General features: G+C 42.7%; 2 protein-coding genes across 6 annotated transcripts in view; both read left to right on the top strand.

Moving 5' to 3' along the window:
• The window catches only part of CEP43 (centrosomal protein 43), a 50906-nt gene extending 44151 nt beyond the window's left edge, over nt 1-6755 (top strand). The window contains exons 11-13 of one of the 5 annotated variants that reach the window (XM_073337914.2): nt 3105-3144; nt 3759-3852; nt 4765-6755. In XM_073337914.2, coding sequence (XP_073194015.1) covers nt 3105-3144; nt 3759-3852; nt 4765-4839 — 209 coding nt within the window. In that variant the 3' untranslated portion in view covers nt 4840-6755. The remainder of the gene's footprint in view (nt 1-3104; nt 3145-3758; nt 3853-4764) is intronic. The other 4 variants (XM_073337913.2, XM_073337915.2, XM_073337916.2 and 1 more) reach the window with 4 other exon arrangements.
• Nucleotides 6756-9552: 2797 nt separating this feature from the next.
• LOC140908282 (myb/SANT-like DNA-binding domain-containing protein 7) lies at nt 9553-12702 on the top strand. Its single transcript, XM_073335240.2, has 2 exons — nt 9553-11557; nt 12149-12702. Exons 1-2 carry the CDS (start codon nt 10984-10986, stop codon nt 12235-12237), a joined length of 663 nt encoding a protein of 220 aa, XP_073191341.1. The 5' UTR covers nt 9553-10983; the 3' UTR covers nt 12238-12702.
• The last annotated feature ends 2700 nt before the right edge of the window (nt 12703-15402 follow it).

Here is a 15402-nt window from a genome sequence, read left to right on the forward strand (position 1 = left end):
GATACTGGGCCAAAACCTGCTGTCTTACTTTGGTAAAAGTTCCATTGGAGACAGCAGGAGTCTTGCTTGAGTAAGAAGCAAGATTTGATTCATTATTCTGTGTACAGAATTCCTAACTGGCAGGAATTACTTGTGTGTGTAAAATAATTCTGGTAGAAACATACAACAGGAACTCAAGCCATCCCATGCATAAATTTTGGTGATAATTTTGTAGTTGGTCTGCTTGTCAGTAAGGTATTGTTGACTAGAACACCAGGGGAAAACCTACTGTAAGAAAAAATAAAATGTCTTGTCTTGTAAAGCAGCTTAAGTCCATATGATACTAGCTTTTATGAAGCATTTCCCCATATTGCTATTAATGTTACATAGTTACTTTTTTGGAAATTGTAATATATTCCTGGATATATGCTTGATGACATCAGTGTCCAGTTACCATTGTTTTCAATTCTATGGCAAAAATACATAAGACTTTGTAAATTTATCCAGCATGGAAATGCATCTCGGAATTAGTGTTCACTTAAGATCTTTATTGAAAATGGTAGCATAGGCTTTTAAGGGCAGATTTTTAAAGGCACAAGTAGAAGTTAGGCATGCAACTCTCATTGGCTTTCAGTGGGATTTAGGCGTCTGTAATTGCTTTTTGTGTCTTTGAAATTCTCCCAATTATAGTATCAACATAGAATCATAGCAATGTCCAGCCCCTTGCACTGAGGTACATCTAGACTATCCTTGACCGGTGTTTGTCCAACCCGATCTTCAAAACCTTCAATGATACAGATTCCATAGCCTCCCTGGAAGCCTGTTCCTGAGCATAACTACTGTTATGGTTAGAAAGTTTTTCCTAATATCTAACCTAAACCTCCCTTGCTGTAGATTAAGCCCATTACTACTTATCCTACCTTCAGTGGACATGGAGAACAATAGATCGCTGTTTGCTTATAACAGCCCTTAACTTATTTGAAGACTGTTATCAGCTGTCCCCTCGGTCTTCTTTTCTCAAGACTAAATATGCCTCATTTTTGTAGCCTTTCCTCATAAGTCAAGTTTTCTAAACATTTTATCATTTTATTTGCTCGCCTCTAGACTCTCTAATTTTCCCACATCTTTCTTAAAATGTGATACCCATAATTGGATACAGCACTCCAGCTGAGACCTCACCAGTGCTCGGTAGAGCAGGACAGTTATCTCCTGTATCTTAGGCCTTATCTACACTGGGGGGGAATTGATCAAGGTTGCGCAACTTCAGCTACGTGAATAATGTAGCTGAAGTCAACATACTTAGATCTACTTACTGCAGTGTCTTCGCTGCGGTAAGTTGACGGCTGACACTCTCCCATCAACTCCGCCTGCACCTCTCGCATTGGTGGGGTACCAGAGTCGACGGGAGAGTGCTTGGTGGTCGATTTATCGCATCTAGACTAGACGTGATAAATTGACCCTCCCCCCCACTGGATCAATCACTGCCCATCGATGCAGCACGTAATGTAGACAAGCCTTTACATATAACATTCCTGTTAGTACACCCTAGAATATTGGCCATTTTTCAACTGCATCACAGTGTTGACTCATACTCAGTTTGTGATCCACTCTACCCCCCCCAATTCTTTTCAGCAGTATTACCACCTAAATAGTTATTTCCCATTTTGTAGCTGCACATTTGATTTTTTCCTTCCTAAGTGTAGTACTTGTCTTTATAGAAGTTTTTCTTGTTTAATTCAGACCAGTTCTGTTTGTCAAGGTCATCTTGAATTGTAATCCTCTTCCCAAAGTGCTTGCTACCCCTCCCAGCTGGGTGTCATCTGGAAATGTTACATGCGTACATTTCACTCTGTTATCCAAGTCATTAATGAAAATGTTGAATAGTACCAGATCCAGAGCTGACCCCTGCAGCCCCACTTGATACACCCTCCCACTTTGACAGCGAACCGTTGGGGGGAGGGATAGCTCAGTGGTTTGAGCATTGACCTGCTAAACCCAGGGTTGTGAGTTCAATCCTTGAGGGGGTCATTTGGGATCTGGGGCAAAAATTGGGGCTTGGTCCTGCTTTGAGCAGGAGGTTGGACTAGATGACCTCCTGAGGTCCCTTCCAACTCTGGTATTCTATAACTACTTTTTGAGTACAGTCTTTCAGCCAGTTGTGCATACACCTTATAGTAATTTTAATCTAGATCACATTTCCCTAGTTTTCTTCTGAGAATGTCAGGTTGGACTTTGTCAGAAGCTTTAATAAAATCAAGATATATCACATCTACTGCTTCCCCCCATCCAGTAGGCCAGTAACCTTGTCAAAGAAGGAAATTATATTGGTTTGACATGATTTGTTCTTGACAAATCCGTGCTGGCTATTCCTTATAACCCTAGATTCCAAGGCCAGAAGGGACCATTGTGATCACCTAGTTTGCTCTCCTGTATAACACAAGCCATAGAACTTCTCTAAAATATTTCCTACATGCTTATAAATTGACAGTTTGTTTCGGTATCTTTCCAGGTATCAAAGTTAGGTTGACTCGTCTATAATTCCCTGGATCATCTTTGTTCCCCTTTTCAAAAATAGGTTCTATGTTTGCCCTTTTCCACTCCTCTGGGACCTCACCCATCTTCCATGAGTGCTCGAAGATAATTTGCTAACCGTTCTGAGATTGCTTTACTTCGTTCTTTAATATCCTAAAGATGAATTTCATCAGGCCCTGCCAACTTGAATACATTTAACTCCCCTAAATCTTCTTTAATCTTTTTTTCCCTATTTTGTCATACATTCCTTCCCCTTGTTGTTATTAACAGGGCTGTCAAGTGAGTTAAAAAAATTGATCGTGATTAATTGTGCGATTAATCACGCTATTAATAATAAACACCATTTATTTAAATATTTTAGGTGTTTTCCAAATTTTCAAATATATTGATTTTAATTATAATACAGAATACAAAATGTACAGTGCTCACATGATATTTGTTTTTAATTACAAATACATGCATTGTGTTTAAAAATATATATATATATATTTTTCAGTTCCCCCATTACAAGTACAGAAATATAATTTGATCTCTTCATATTTCCTGCACAGGGAATCTGTTTTGTTCAGTAAAATACTTTTTTCATTATTTAGGAACTGGAGATGAAGATGAGTATGTTGATGATTTCAACAGGTAAGAGGGAAAAATACTTATATTGCTACAGGGTAATATTTAATGGATAGTAAACATGATTCAGTTTTCTAATTACATTGAACCAGAAGTAGGTTCCATCCTATCATGATCAGTTTGACAATGCTGCCATCTGTCTGTTACACATTTGTGAATATACATCTTTCTTATACTTTCTGTAGGCAGGAGTGTCTTGAAAACCTGTCCTTAGGATGCTGACAAGCTTTAGGGTTTTTTAATCAAATTAAAAAGCCTCTTCTCAACAATACATTTTTATCATTTACTTTTTTATACATTTTAATTAGTATTTTTAGCTAACTTTAGTCCAAATTGAATCTTGCATCTAAAAAACTCGGCAGCATGAAGGGCAGACAATTGAGCAATAACATTTAAGGCCTGGATCCTACAATATACATGGCACAGCTTATTTCTCACAGCTTAATTTAGTTACAGGTGTATTCTCAAATATTTTTATTTAAATTTCTGTTCTGTAAAAATGGCGCTATCTAACCTAAACACTCTTCCCTATAGAGGTGTGTGAGTGTGGTGGGAATTCTTGTACAGCAGAAAAAGAAAATCTAATTATTTTCACCTTTTATTCATTTTTCTGTCATTAGTACCAGTCATCGCTCAGAAAAAAGTGACATCAGTATTGGTGAAGAAATAGAGGAAATTTCTGTGGAAATAGACGACTTGAATGCCAGTGATAAAGTATGACTTTTATTGTCTGGATATGCTTTTAATCTTGTCTTGGATGTGGTGATTAGATGTTGGGTTCTCCTTTCTGGACAATTGTCATTATGTAATAAACCCTTTGGGCACAGGTGGATATAGTCATGCCATTCATTAAAACTGCCTTCTATTTATAACCATTCATTTACTAAAAAAGAAAAGGAGTACTTGTGGCACCTTAGAGACTAACAAATTTATTTGAGCATAAGTTTTCATTAGGGTTAGAGTCTATACTGACTCTTTTTAAGAAAAAAAAACAAAACAATTATTTGATCTAACTGTGCAGTAACAGTTGAGAGGTTTTCTTGTAATCTTTCAGCTTATGCAAGAGTTTTTATTAACTGCCTCAGTTGTGCTCATATTTTCATTATTCAGTACTGGCTATCAAATTTCCATACCTCTGTCTGCATTGTTAGAGTATATTCCCTTTCTAAACCAGAAGACTTTAAAGTATTTTTGCTGGGCTTCTGTTGAACTCTGAGATATTACAATTAATAGGTACTGCTTCCAGCTGAATAGTTCTTTGACAGCATGCTAACAGCCTATTGCCTAGGTCACCTTCCAAAAATTTTCAGTGCATTTTTAAAATTGTAAACAGGGCAAGTGACTCCAAATCTACTTTATTTTAAATATTTTTTTTCTCATTTGAACCAATTGCTCTTTATTTGGTTGGAAAAGTAAAGCAGTGGCATTAGGAGCCCAATTCTATAAGGTACTTCTCATTAACTTAATGGGCAGTTGAATGCACACGGTATCTCATATGTTGGAATTGATACCTTTCAGACAGGGCCGTAAGCTAGCAAGATGCTTTTTGCAGGACTGTATAGTTTAATAGATTTAGAAATCTAAATAAATATATCTTGTCTGGTTGATTTTTGTTTACTCTTCTAGCTTGAAGACCTCACGCAAGATCTTACCATTTCTCAGTTAAGTGATGTTGCAGATTATCTAGAGGATGTGGCATAGAACTGGACAGTAGAGATGTTTCTAGTGCTGGATTGAGGACTCTTGTGGACTGCTATTTTCAGACAATCATTCTTTGCTGGAATGTCTGTTCCCTATTTGTGCCTTGTGTTTCAGAAAGACTGGAGGTGTACAGAGCGCTTATAAAATCATAGTAAGAACTAAATGAAATAGTTAATTCCAGCTTGAGTCTAATATTGGAATTATTGTTCTTCGTCTGGTTCAGCAAAACTTTTCACACAAGGAGTTGAATTTTTTCCGGCTGGATGTCCATTGCTGGCGATGGATACACAAAATCATCAGTCTATAGGAGAACATAACTGAAGAAATCAGCAAAGCTGCAGAACTTCTACACAGATGTATGTCTTTATAATGAATTTACACTGTTATGGTAACGGTCTGATTTTTAGCTAAGATAAGCAAGAAAACTTAAGAGTTACTGCTTCAACTTACTAAAAACTTCAGCAGGAGAGTAAAAGCAGTCTCTGAAATTTACATAATATCTAATAAATTTGCCTCAGTACCTAGTCACTTCTTGCCTACTTTAAGGGGTCAAGATTTTTCAGAAGTGACTAGTGATTTTTGGGAGCCAAACTTTAGAGGTCTGCAAGGGGCCTAGTTTTTAGCATTTTCTGGAAACCAGGCCCCTTTAAGGTGTCTCCAGCTGAACAGCCCAAACTGAGGCACCTAAAATCAGTAGGCACTTCTGAAAATCTTGGCTGAAGTATCTGTCAACTCTGAACTTTCTTGTTTTAATGTATCTGTCAGACCATTAACGTTACTCTAAACTACTTTTTGTGTGTGATAATTTCATTAATGTTAACACCTGTTAAAATCCTAATAAAAATGTGAGATTCCCTTATGATCCATAGATCATAATACAAAATAGCAAAATTTCTGAGAAGAGCTGTTTAATGGTTTGTGGAGTTCATGTTACTGGGGGGGGATCTTAATTTGTATTGACTCACTTTCATTGTTAAAAATCCATGTTTCTTTTTAAAAAGGAGCACCAAAAAAGTGTGAAGCAATTAAACTTCTCTGTGTATCAGAATCTAATGACAGATGAACAGATTTAAACCCAAATATTTAAAAATAAATACCAGGCCTAAGATATTGAACACACTAAGTTACAGCCAGGAGCACATTTCTGTACTTCCATTATCAACTCTTGAAAAACAGAGTCAGTAATGGAAACATTGACAGTTCCTTAACTATACTGTCATGCATGGCGCTGCTGTAGTATATAGGTCATGGACATTTGTAATACTGAAACAAGCCTTCAAAATGTGTACTTTTGGAGCATTGTTAAAAAAATACATTGGAAAAGATACATGTCAGTGAATATAAAGATAAATTAATCACCTTTTTGCAGGCTTTGTAACTTTATTTCAGGTAACCTAGCCATTTCAAGAACAGTAGCATGCAAGACCATATCCACTGGTACAGCTTACAGAGCTGCTTTACTTTGATTTGAGTCTGACTCAGGCTCTTACACACTGAGCTAGCAGATGTGAGGCTGTATTGGAAGGTTATACTTATACAGTAGGTAGATTATTTGAGGGCAGAGGGGAAGTGTGACTTATTTATATCTATCCCCAAATAGCCAGCATAAAGCAACAGAACATGAGCCATGGAATCAACATCTTACCTTGTGGCGTAATGTAGCGGTCTTGAGCACAGAAGAGAGACTATCCCATAATCTACATGCCACAGCCTTGAAGTAGCAAAGATCTTGTAGCAATAACTACTGAGGCTGAGATTCTTTAAGATGTGGGAGATCTTGTGCCTAGAATTACTACCTGTAAAGGAGGACATGGAAAAAAGAAAGCAGCAGCATGTCTGAAGGTGTATTCTTCCACTAGAACTTCCACTGGAGGCACTTAGAACATAAGAACAGCCATACTGCATCAGACCAAAGGTCCATCTAGCCCAGCATCCTGTCTTCCAACAGTGGCCAATGCCTGGTGCCCCAGAGGGAATGAACAGAACAGGTAATCATCAAGTGATCCATCCCCTGTTGCCCATTCAGAGCTTCTGGTAAACAGAGGCTAGGGACACTATCCCTGTCCCTCCTGGCTAATAGCTATTGATGGACCTGTCCTCCATGAACTTACCTAGTTCTTTTTTGAACCCTGTTATAGTCTTGCCAGAGGCTGTTGTGAAGGCCAAAGAGTTCTACCGGTGACTGTGCACTGTGTGGAGAAAAAAATGCTTCCTTTTGTTTTAAACCTGCTGCCTATTACAGTAAAAGCTGTGTTATCTGGCATTTTACCAACCAGAAAGCTCTAGAAACCAGCATTTCTGATATCTTCCAATACAAATCTTCAATCTAGTAACTGGGACTGATGCTGAAGCTATTCAGGATCTGAGTATTTCCTAGAGCAGTCAGACAACAATTGAGTTAGCCAAGAAGAGCCAAATGCTGTTCTTTCTGTTTGTATCCGCCATTGTGATCGGTCGGTTTATTACTCAGTGTATTGTCCTGTGTTTATCGTAAAATATCAACACAACCCTACCATTATGGCTTCCAAAATACCAGCAAAAAGCAAAGGAGAGAAGAGTAAGAGATTGTTGACATTAAAACAGAAAATAGATATCTGTACATGTCTTGAAAAGGGCGAGAAAAGTTTGTTCATTTTATTGTATTCTAATTCTTTGAAAATTGGTAATCCATTGGTAAGTATAACTCTTAGTTAACAGGAATTTTATCCAACATGTTAACCAACATGATGGATAACAAAGTTTTTACTGTAATTTTATTTGGTGACCCCTACTACTTGTGTTATGAGAAGGAGTAAATAACACTTCCTTATTTACTTTCTCCACACCAGTCATGATTGTATAAACCTCTATCATATCCTCCCTTAGTCATCTCTTTTCCAAGCTGAAAAGTCCCAGTTTTATTAATCTCTCTTCATATGGCAGCCATTCCATACCCATAATCATTTTTATTGCCCATTTCTGAACCTTTCTAATTCCCATATACATATGTATGCAGTATTCAAGATGTGGGTGTACCATGGATTTAGATAGAGGGCAATATATTTTCTGTCGTCTTATCTCTCTCTTAATGATTCCCAATATGCTGTTAGCTTTTTTGACTGCCGCTGCACATTGAGTGGATGTTTTCAGAGAACTATCCACAATGGCTCCAAGATCTCTTTCTTGAGTGGTAACAGCTAATTTAGACCCCATCATTTTATATGCATAGTTGGGATTATGTTTCCCACTGTGTATTACTTTGCATTTACTAACATTGAATTTCATCTGCCATTTTGTTGCCCAGTCACCCATCTTTGTGAGATCCTTTTTGTAGCTGTTCAGTCTGCTTGGGACTTAACTATCTTGAGTAGTTTTGTATCATTGGCAAATTTTGCCACCTCACTGTTACCCCTTTTTCCAGATCATTTATGAATATGTTGAATAGGACTGGTCCCAGTGAAGACCTTGGGAGGACACCACTATTTACGTCTCTCTATTCTGAAAACTGGCCATTTATTCCTTCCCTTTGTTTCCTATCGTTTAACCAGTTACCAATCCATGAGAGGACTGTCCCTCTTATTCTATGACAGCTTACTTTGCTTAAGAGCCTTTGGTGAGGGACCTTGTCAAAGGATTTCTGAAAATCTAAGTACACTACATCCAGTGGATCACACTTGTCCACATGCTTGTTGACCCTCTCAAAGCAATATAGTAGATTAGTGAAGCATAATTTCCCTTTATAAAAACCTTGTTGACTCTTCCCCAACAAATTGTCATCTATGTGTCTGACAGTTTTGTTCTTTACTATAGTTTCAACCAGTTTGCCCAGTACTGAAGGCTGGGATCACCGTTGAAGCCCTTTTTTCAAATTGTCATCACATTAGCTATCCTCCAGTCATTTGATATAGAAGCTGATTTTAAATGATAGGTGACAAACTACAGTTCTGCAATTTCACATTTTAGTTCCTTCAGAACTCTTGGGTGAATACCATCTGGCCCTGGATGACTTATTATTATTTAGTTTATCAGTTTGTCCCAAAACCTCTGACGGGTTGGATCACAGAAACCCCCTCGGAGTTGCCACCTGATGATGTGCCAAGACTACTTCTGCTCCTGCTTTCCTGCCTTGTCAGCTAGGACTTCAGTGCCCTGCCTGGTTTGAACCAGAGCCGCTAGCCTGCTGCAAACCCAGACCCAGGTCTGAACCACATCCCCTGACAGCTGTAGGCTTAACTGAAAGCAGCTTACAGAAGTGTTCCTGTCTTTAACACTCAGATGCCCAACTCCCAATGGGGTCCAAACCCTAAATAAATCCGTTTTACCCTGTATAAAGCTTACAAATTGTTCGCCCCCTATAACAGTGATAGAGAGATATGCCCAGCTGTTTCCCACCACCCCCCAGCCAGGTATTAATACATAGGCTGGGTTAATTAATAAGTAAAAAGTGATTTTATTAAATACAGAAAGTAGGATTTAAGTGGTTCCAAGTAGTAACAGAACAAAGTGAATTACCAAATAAAATAAAACACACAAGTCTATGTCTAATCAAATTGAATACAGATAAAATCCTCACCAGTTCCAGTAAGCTCTCTTTTACAGACTAGTCTCTTTCTCGTCTGGGTCCAGCAATCACTCATGCCCCCTGTAGTTATTGTCCTTTGTTCCAGTTTCCTTCAGGTATCTTTGGGGGTGGAGAGGCTCTCTTTAGCCAGCTGAAGACAAAATGGAGGGGTCTCCCACGGGCTTAAATAGACTTTCTCTTGTGGGTGGAGACCTGCCCTCCTCTCCCCTATGCAAAGTCCAGCTACAAAATGGAGTTTTGGAGTCACCTGGGCAAGTCACATGTCCATGCATGACTGAGTTCCTTACCAGCCAAGCCACATTCCTGGGAAAGCCCAGATGTGGACTGGCATCTCCAAGTTCATTGTTGGCTTAAGGGCTTCTTGACTGGGCACTTACTGAGAATAGTCTTTTCTCAGGAAGCTGACCAACTGCTTCACGAAAACCTACTCAGAATCAAACAAGTATGCAGCCAATATTCATAACTTCGTATATAAAACTGATACATGCATACAAATAGGATTAATAGATTCAGTAGATCATAACCTTTACAGAGATATGTTACATGGCATATGTAGCGTAACACGCATTCTAGTTATGTCATATATACACTGGAGAGGCCACATCTGGAGTATTGTGTCCAGTTTTGGGCTCCCCAATACAGAAAGGATGTGGACAAATGGGAGAGAGTCCAGCAGAGGGCAGCAAAAATTATTAGGGGGCTGGAGTACATGACTTATGAGGAGAGGCTGAGAGGACTGGGCTTATTTAGTCTGAAGAAGAAGAGTGAGGGGGGATTTGATAGCAGCCTTCAACGACCTGAAGGGGGGTTCCAGATAGGATGGAGTTAGGCTGTTCTCAGTGGTGGCAGATGATGGGACAAGGAGCAGTGGTCTCAAGTTGCAGTGCAAGAGGTCTAGGTTGGATATTAGGAAAAGCTATTTCACTAGGAGGGCGTTGAAGCACTGGAATGAGTTACCTAGGGGTTTTTAAGGCCTGGCTTGAGAAAGCCGGGATGGGATCGTTTCGATGGGGTTGATCCTGCTTTGAGCAGGGGGTTGGACTAGATGATCTCCTGAGGTCTCTTCCAACGCTAATCTTCTATGATCACAGAAACTTGGTGGAATGAGGATAATCAATGGGAGACAGTAATACTAGGGTACAAAGCATATTGGAAGGATAGAATAGGTCATCCTGTTGGGGGAGTGACACTCTTTGTGAAAAGAAAAGGAGTACTTATGGCACCTGAGCCCTGGTCTACACTAGGACTTTAGGTCGAATTTAACAGCGTTAAATTGATGTAAACCTGCACCCATCCACACAATGAAGCCCTTTATTTCGACTTAAAGGGCTCTTAAAATCGATTTCCTTACTCCACCCCTGACAAGTGGATTAGCGCTTAAATCGACCTTGCCGGCTCGAATTTGGGGTACTGTGGACACAATTCGATGGTATTGGCCTCCGGGAGCTATCCCAGAGTGCTCCATTGTGACCGCTCTGGACAGCACTCTCAACTCAGATGCACTGGCCAGGTAGACAGGAAAAGAACCGCGAACTTTTGAATCTCATTTCCTGTTTGGCCAGCGTGGCAAGCTGCAGGTGACCATGCAGAGCTCATCAGCACAGGTGACCATGATGGAGTCCCAGAATCGCAAAAGAGCTCCAGCATGGACCGAACGGGAGGTACGGGATCTGATCGCTGTTTGGGGAGAGGAATCCATGCTATCAGAACTCCGTTCCAGTTTTCGAAATGCCAAAACCTTTGTCAAAATCTCCCAGGGCATGAAGGACAGAGGCCATAACAGGGACCCGAAGCAGTGCCGCGTGAAACTGAAGGAGCTGAGGCAAGCCTACCAGAAAACCAGAGAGGCAAACGGCCGCTCCGGGTCAGAGCCCCAAACGTGCCACTTCTATGATGAGCTGCATGCCATTTTAGGGGGTTCAGCCACCACTACCCCAGCCGCGTTGTTTGACTCCTTCAATGGAGATGGAGGCAATACGGAAGCAGGTTTTGGGGACGAAGAAGATGATGAGGTTGTAGATAACTCACAGCAAGCAAGCGGAGAAACCGGTTTTCCCGACAGCCAGGAACTGTTTCTCACCCTGGACCTGGAGCCAGTACCCCCCGAAACCACCCAAGGCTGCCTCCTGGACCCAGCAGGCGGAGAAGGGACCTCTGGTGAGCGTACCTTTTAAAATACTATACATGGTTTAAAAGCAAGCATGTGAAAGGATTACTTTGCCCTGGCATTCGCGGTTCTCCTAGATGTAGTCCTAAAGCCTTTGCAAAAGGTTTCTGGGGAGGGCAGCCTTATTGCGTCCTTCATGGTAGGACACTTTACCACTCCAGGCCAGTAACATGTACTCGGGAATCATTGTAGAACAAAGCATTGCAGTGTATGTTTGCTGGCATTTAAACAACATCCGTTCTTTATCTCTCTGTGTTATCCTCAGGAGAGTGAGATATAATTCATGGTCACCTGGTTGAAATAGAGTGCTTTTCTTCAGGGGACACTCAGAGGAGCCCATTCCTGCTGGGCTGTTTGCCTGTGGCTAAACAGAAATGTTCCCCGCTGTTAGCCACAGGGAGGGGGGAAGGTTGAGGGGGTAAGCCACGCGGTGGGGGGAGGCAAAATGCGACCTTGTAACGAAAGCACATGTGCTATGTATGTAATGTTAACAGCAAGGTTTACCCTGAAAGAGTGTAGCCACTGTTCTATAAAATGTCTTTTTAAATACCGTTGTCCCTTTTTTTTTTTTTCTCCACCAGCTGCATGTGTTTCAATGATCACAGGATCTTCTCCTTCCCAGAGGCTAGTGAAGCTTAGAAAGGAAAAAAAAAAAACGCACTCGCGATGAAATGTTCTCCGAGCTCATGCTGTCCTCCCACACTGACAGAGCACAGACAAATGCGTGGAGTCAAATAATGTCAGAGTGCAGGAAAGCACAAAATGACCGGGAGGAGAGGTGGCGGGCTGAAGAGAGGGCTGAAGCTCAAATGTGGCGGCAGCATGATGAGAGGAGGCAGGATTCAATGCTGAGGCTGCTGGAGGACCAAACCAGTATGCTCCAGTGTATGGTTGAGCTGCAGCAAAGGCAGCTGGAGCACAGACTGCCACTGCAGCCCCTCTGTAACCAACCGCCCTCCTCCCCAAGTTCCATAGCCTCCACACCCAGACGCCCAAGAACGCGGTGGGGGGGCCTCCGGCCAACCAGCCACTCCGCCACAGAGGATTGCCCAAATAAAAAGAAGGCTGTCATTCAATAAATTTTAAAGTTGTAAACTTTTAAAGTGCTGTGCTTAAAGTGCTGTGTGGCATTTTCCTTCCCTCCTCCATCACCCCTCCTGGGCTATCTTGGTAGTCATCCCCCTATTTGTGATGAATGAATAAAGAATGCATGAATGTGAAGCAACAATGACTTTATTGCCTCTGCAAGCGGTGATTGAAGGGAGGAGGGGCGGGTGGTTAGCTTATAGGGAAGTAGAGTGAACCAAGGGGCGGGGGGTTTCATCAAGGAGAAACAAACAGAACTTTCACACCGTAGCCTGGCCAGTCATGAAACTGGTTTTCAAAGCTTCTCTGATGCGTACCGTGCCCTCCTGTGCTCTTCTAACCGCCCTGGTGTCTGGCTGCGCGTAACCAGCAGCCAGGCAATTTGCCTCAACCTCCCACCCCGCCATAAACGTCTCCCCCTTACTCTCACAGATATTGTGGAGCACACAGCAAGCAGTAATAACAGTGGGAATATTGGTTTCGCTGAGGTCTAAGCGAGTCAGTAAACTGCACCAGCGCGCCTTTAAACGTCCAAATGCACATTCTACCACCATTCTGCACTTGCTCAGCCTGTAGTTGAACAGCTCCTGACTACTGTCCAGGCTGCCTGTGTACGGCTTCATGAGCCATGGCATTAAGGGGTAGGCTGGGTCCCCAAGGATACATATAGGCATTTCAACATCCCCAACAGTTATTTTCTGGTCTGGGAATAAAGTCCCTTCCTGCAGCTTTTGAAACAGACCAGAGTTCCTGAAGATGCGAGCGTCATGTACCTTTCCCGGCCATCCCACTTTGATGTTGGTGAAACGTCCCTTGTGATCCACCAGAGCTTGCAGCACTATCGAAAAGTACCCCTTGCAGTTCATGTACTTGCCGGCTTGGTGCTCCGGTGCCAAGATAAGGATATGGGTTCCGTCTATGGCCCCACCACAGTTAGGGAATCCCATTGCAGCAAAGCCATCCACTATGACCTGCACACTTCCCAGGGTCACTACCCTTGATATCAGCAGATCTTTGATTGTGTGGGCTACTTGCATCACAGCAGCCCCCACAGTAGATTTGCCCACTCCAAATTGATTCCCAACTGACCGGTAGCTGTCTGGCGTTGCAAGCTTCCACAGGGCTATCACCAGTCGCTTCTCAACTGTGAGGGCTGCTCTCATCTTGGTATTCATGCGCCTCAGGGCAGGGGAAAGCAAGTCACAAAGTTCCATGAAAGTGCCCTTACGCATGCGAAAGTTTCGCAGCCACTGGGAATCGTCCCAGACCTGCAACACTATGCGGTCCCACCAGTCTGTGCTTGTTTCCCGAGCCCAGAATGGGCGTTCCACAGCATGAACCTGCCCCATTAGCACCATGATGCATGCATTGGCAGGGCCCATGCTTTCAGAGAAATGTGTCCTTGTCCTGATCACTCATGTGACCGTGCTGACGTCGCCTCCTCGCCCGGTATCGCTTTGCCAGGTTCCGGTGCTGCATATACTGCTGGATAATGCGTGTGGTGTTTAATGTGCTCCTAATTGCCAAAGTGAGCTGAGTGGCCTCCGTGCTTGCCTTGGTATGGCGTCCGCACAGAAAAAAGGCGTGGAACGATTGTCGGCCGTTGCTCTGACGGAGGGAGGGGCGACTGATGACACGGCTTACAGGGTTGGCTTCAGGGAGCTAAAATCAACAAAGGGGGTGTCTTTACATCAAGGAGTATTTCAGGCAGGACTTCACGGAGGGTTCCAATAAGAAATGGTGCACCTAAGTTATCGTTCTTATTGGAACAAGGAGGTTAGCCTGGCCTCTGATTGATACATGGCTAGATTTACCTCGCTGCACCTTCTCTGTGAGTTACTGCAGTGTGACCTAGAGGAATGAGTTCCCTAGACAGGGGAGGAGGCAAATGAGTACAAAACAAATCTGGTCTATTTCTTGTTTTGATCCACTCCATCTACCTTTTATATCTTTGGCTGGCAGCAGACGGTGCAGAAGGACTGCATGCCATCCACATCTCATGGCTGCTCGGCAGAAGATGGTACAATACAACTGCTAGCCATCCTCATCTCTTGCCTGCCCGGCAGAAGATGGTACAGTACGACTGCTAGCAATCCGTATTGCCTGCCTGCTCACCATAAGACGGTTCAATAGGACTGACTGCAGGACTAAAGAGAATGACCTGGTCAAGTCACTCTAAATTAAGTCCCTGCGCCCATGTCTGCTCAGGCGCTCCCAGCCGACGTGGCCAGGAGCACCTCGGACATGACGATGACGGCTACCAGTTGTACTGTACCGTCTGCTGCCACAAGGCAAGGGGTTGCTGCTACTGTGTAGCAAAGCTGTACCGCGTCGGCCAGCACCCAGGAGACATAGGATGACGGTTACCTGAGCGGGCTCCATGCTTGCCGTGGTATGGCATCTGCACAGGTAACTCAGGAAAAAAGGCGCGAAACGATTGTCTGCCCTTGCTTTCACGGAGGGAGGGAGGGAACGGGGGCCTGACGATATGTACCCAGAACCACCCGTGACAATGTTTTAGCCCCATCAGGCATTGGGATCTGAACCCAGAATTCCAATGGGCAGTGGAGACTGCGGGAACTGTGGGATAGCTATCCACAGTGCAACGCTCCGGAAGTCGACTCTAGCCTCGGTACTGTGGAAGCGCTCCGCCGAGTTAATGCACTTAGAGCATTTTCTGTGGGGGGGGACACACTCGAATATATAAAACCTATTTCTAAAAAACCTACTTCTATAAATTCGACCTTAT

This window comes from Lepidochelys kempii, chromosome 3 (assembly GCF_965140285.1).
Source record: "Lepidochelys kempii isolate rLepKem1 chromosome 3, rLepKem1.hap1, whole genome shotgun sequence".
Taxonomy (NCBI): domain Eukaryota; kingdom Metazoa; phylum Chordata; order Testudines; family Cheloniidae; genus Lepidochelys; species Lepidochelys kempii.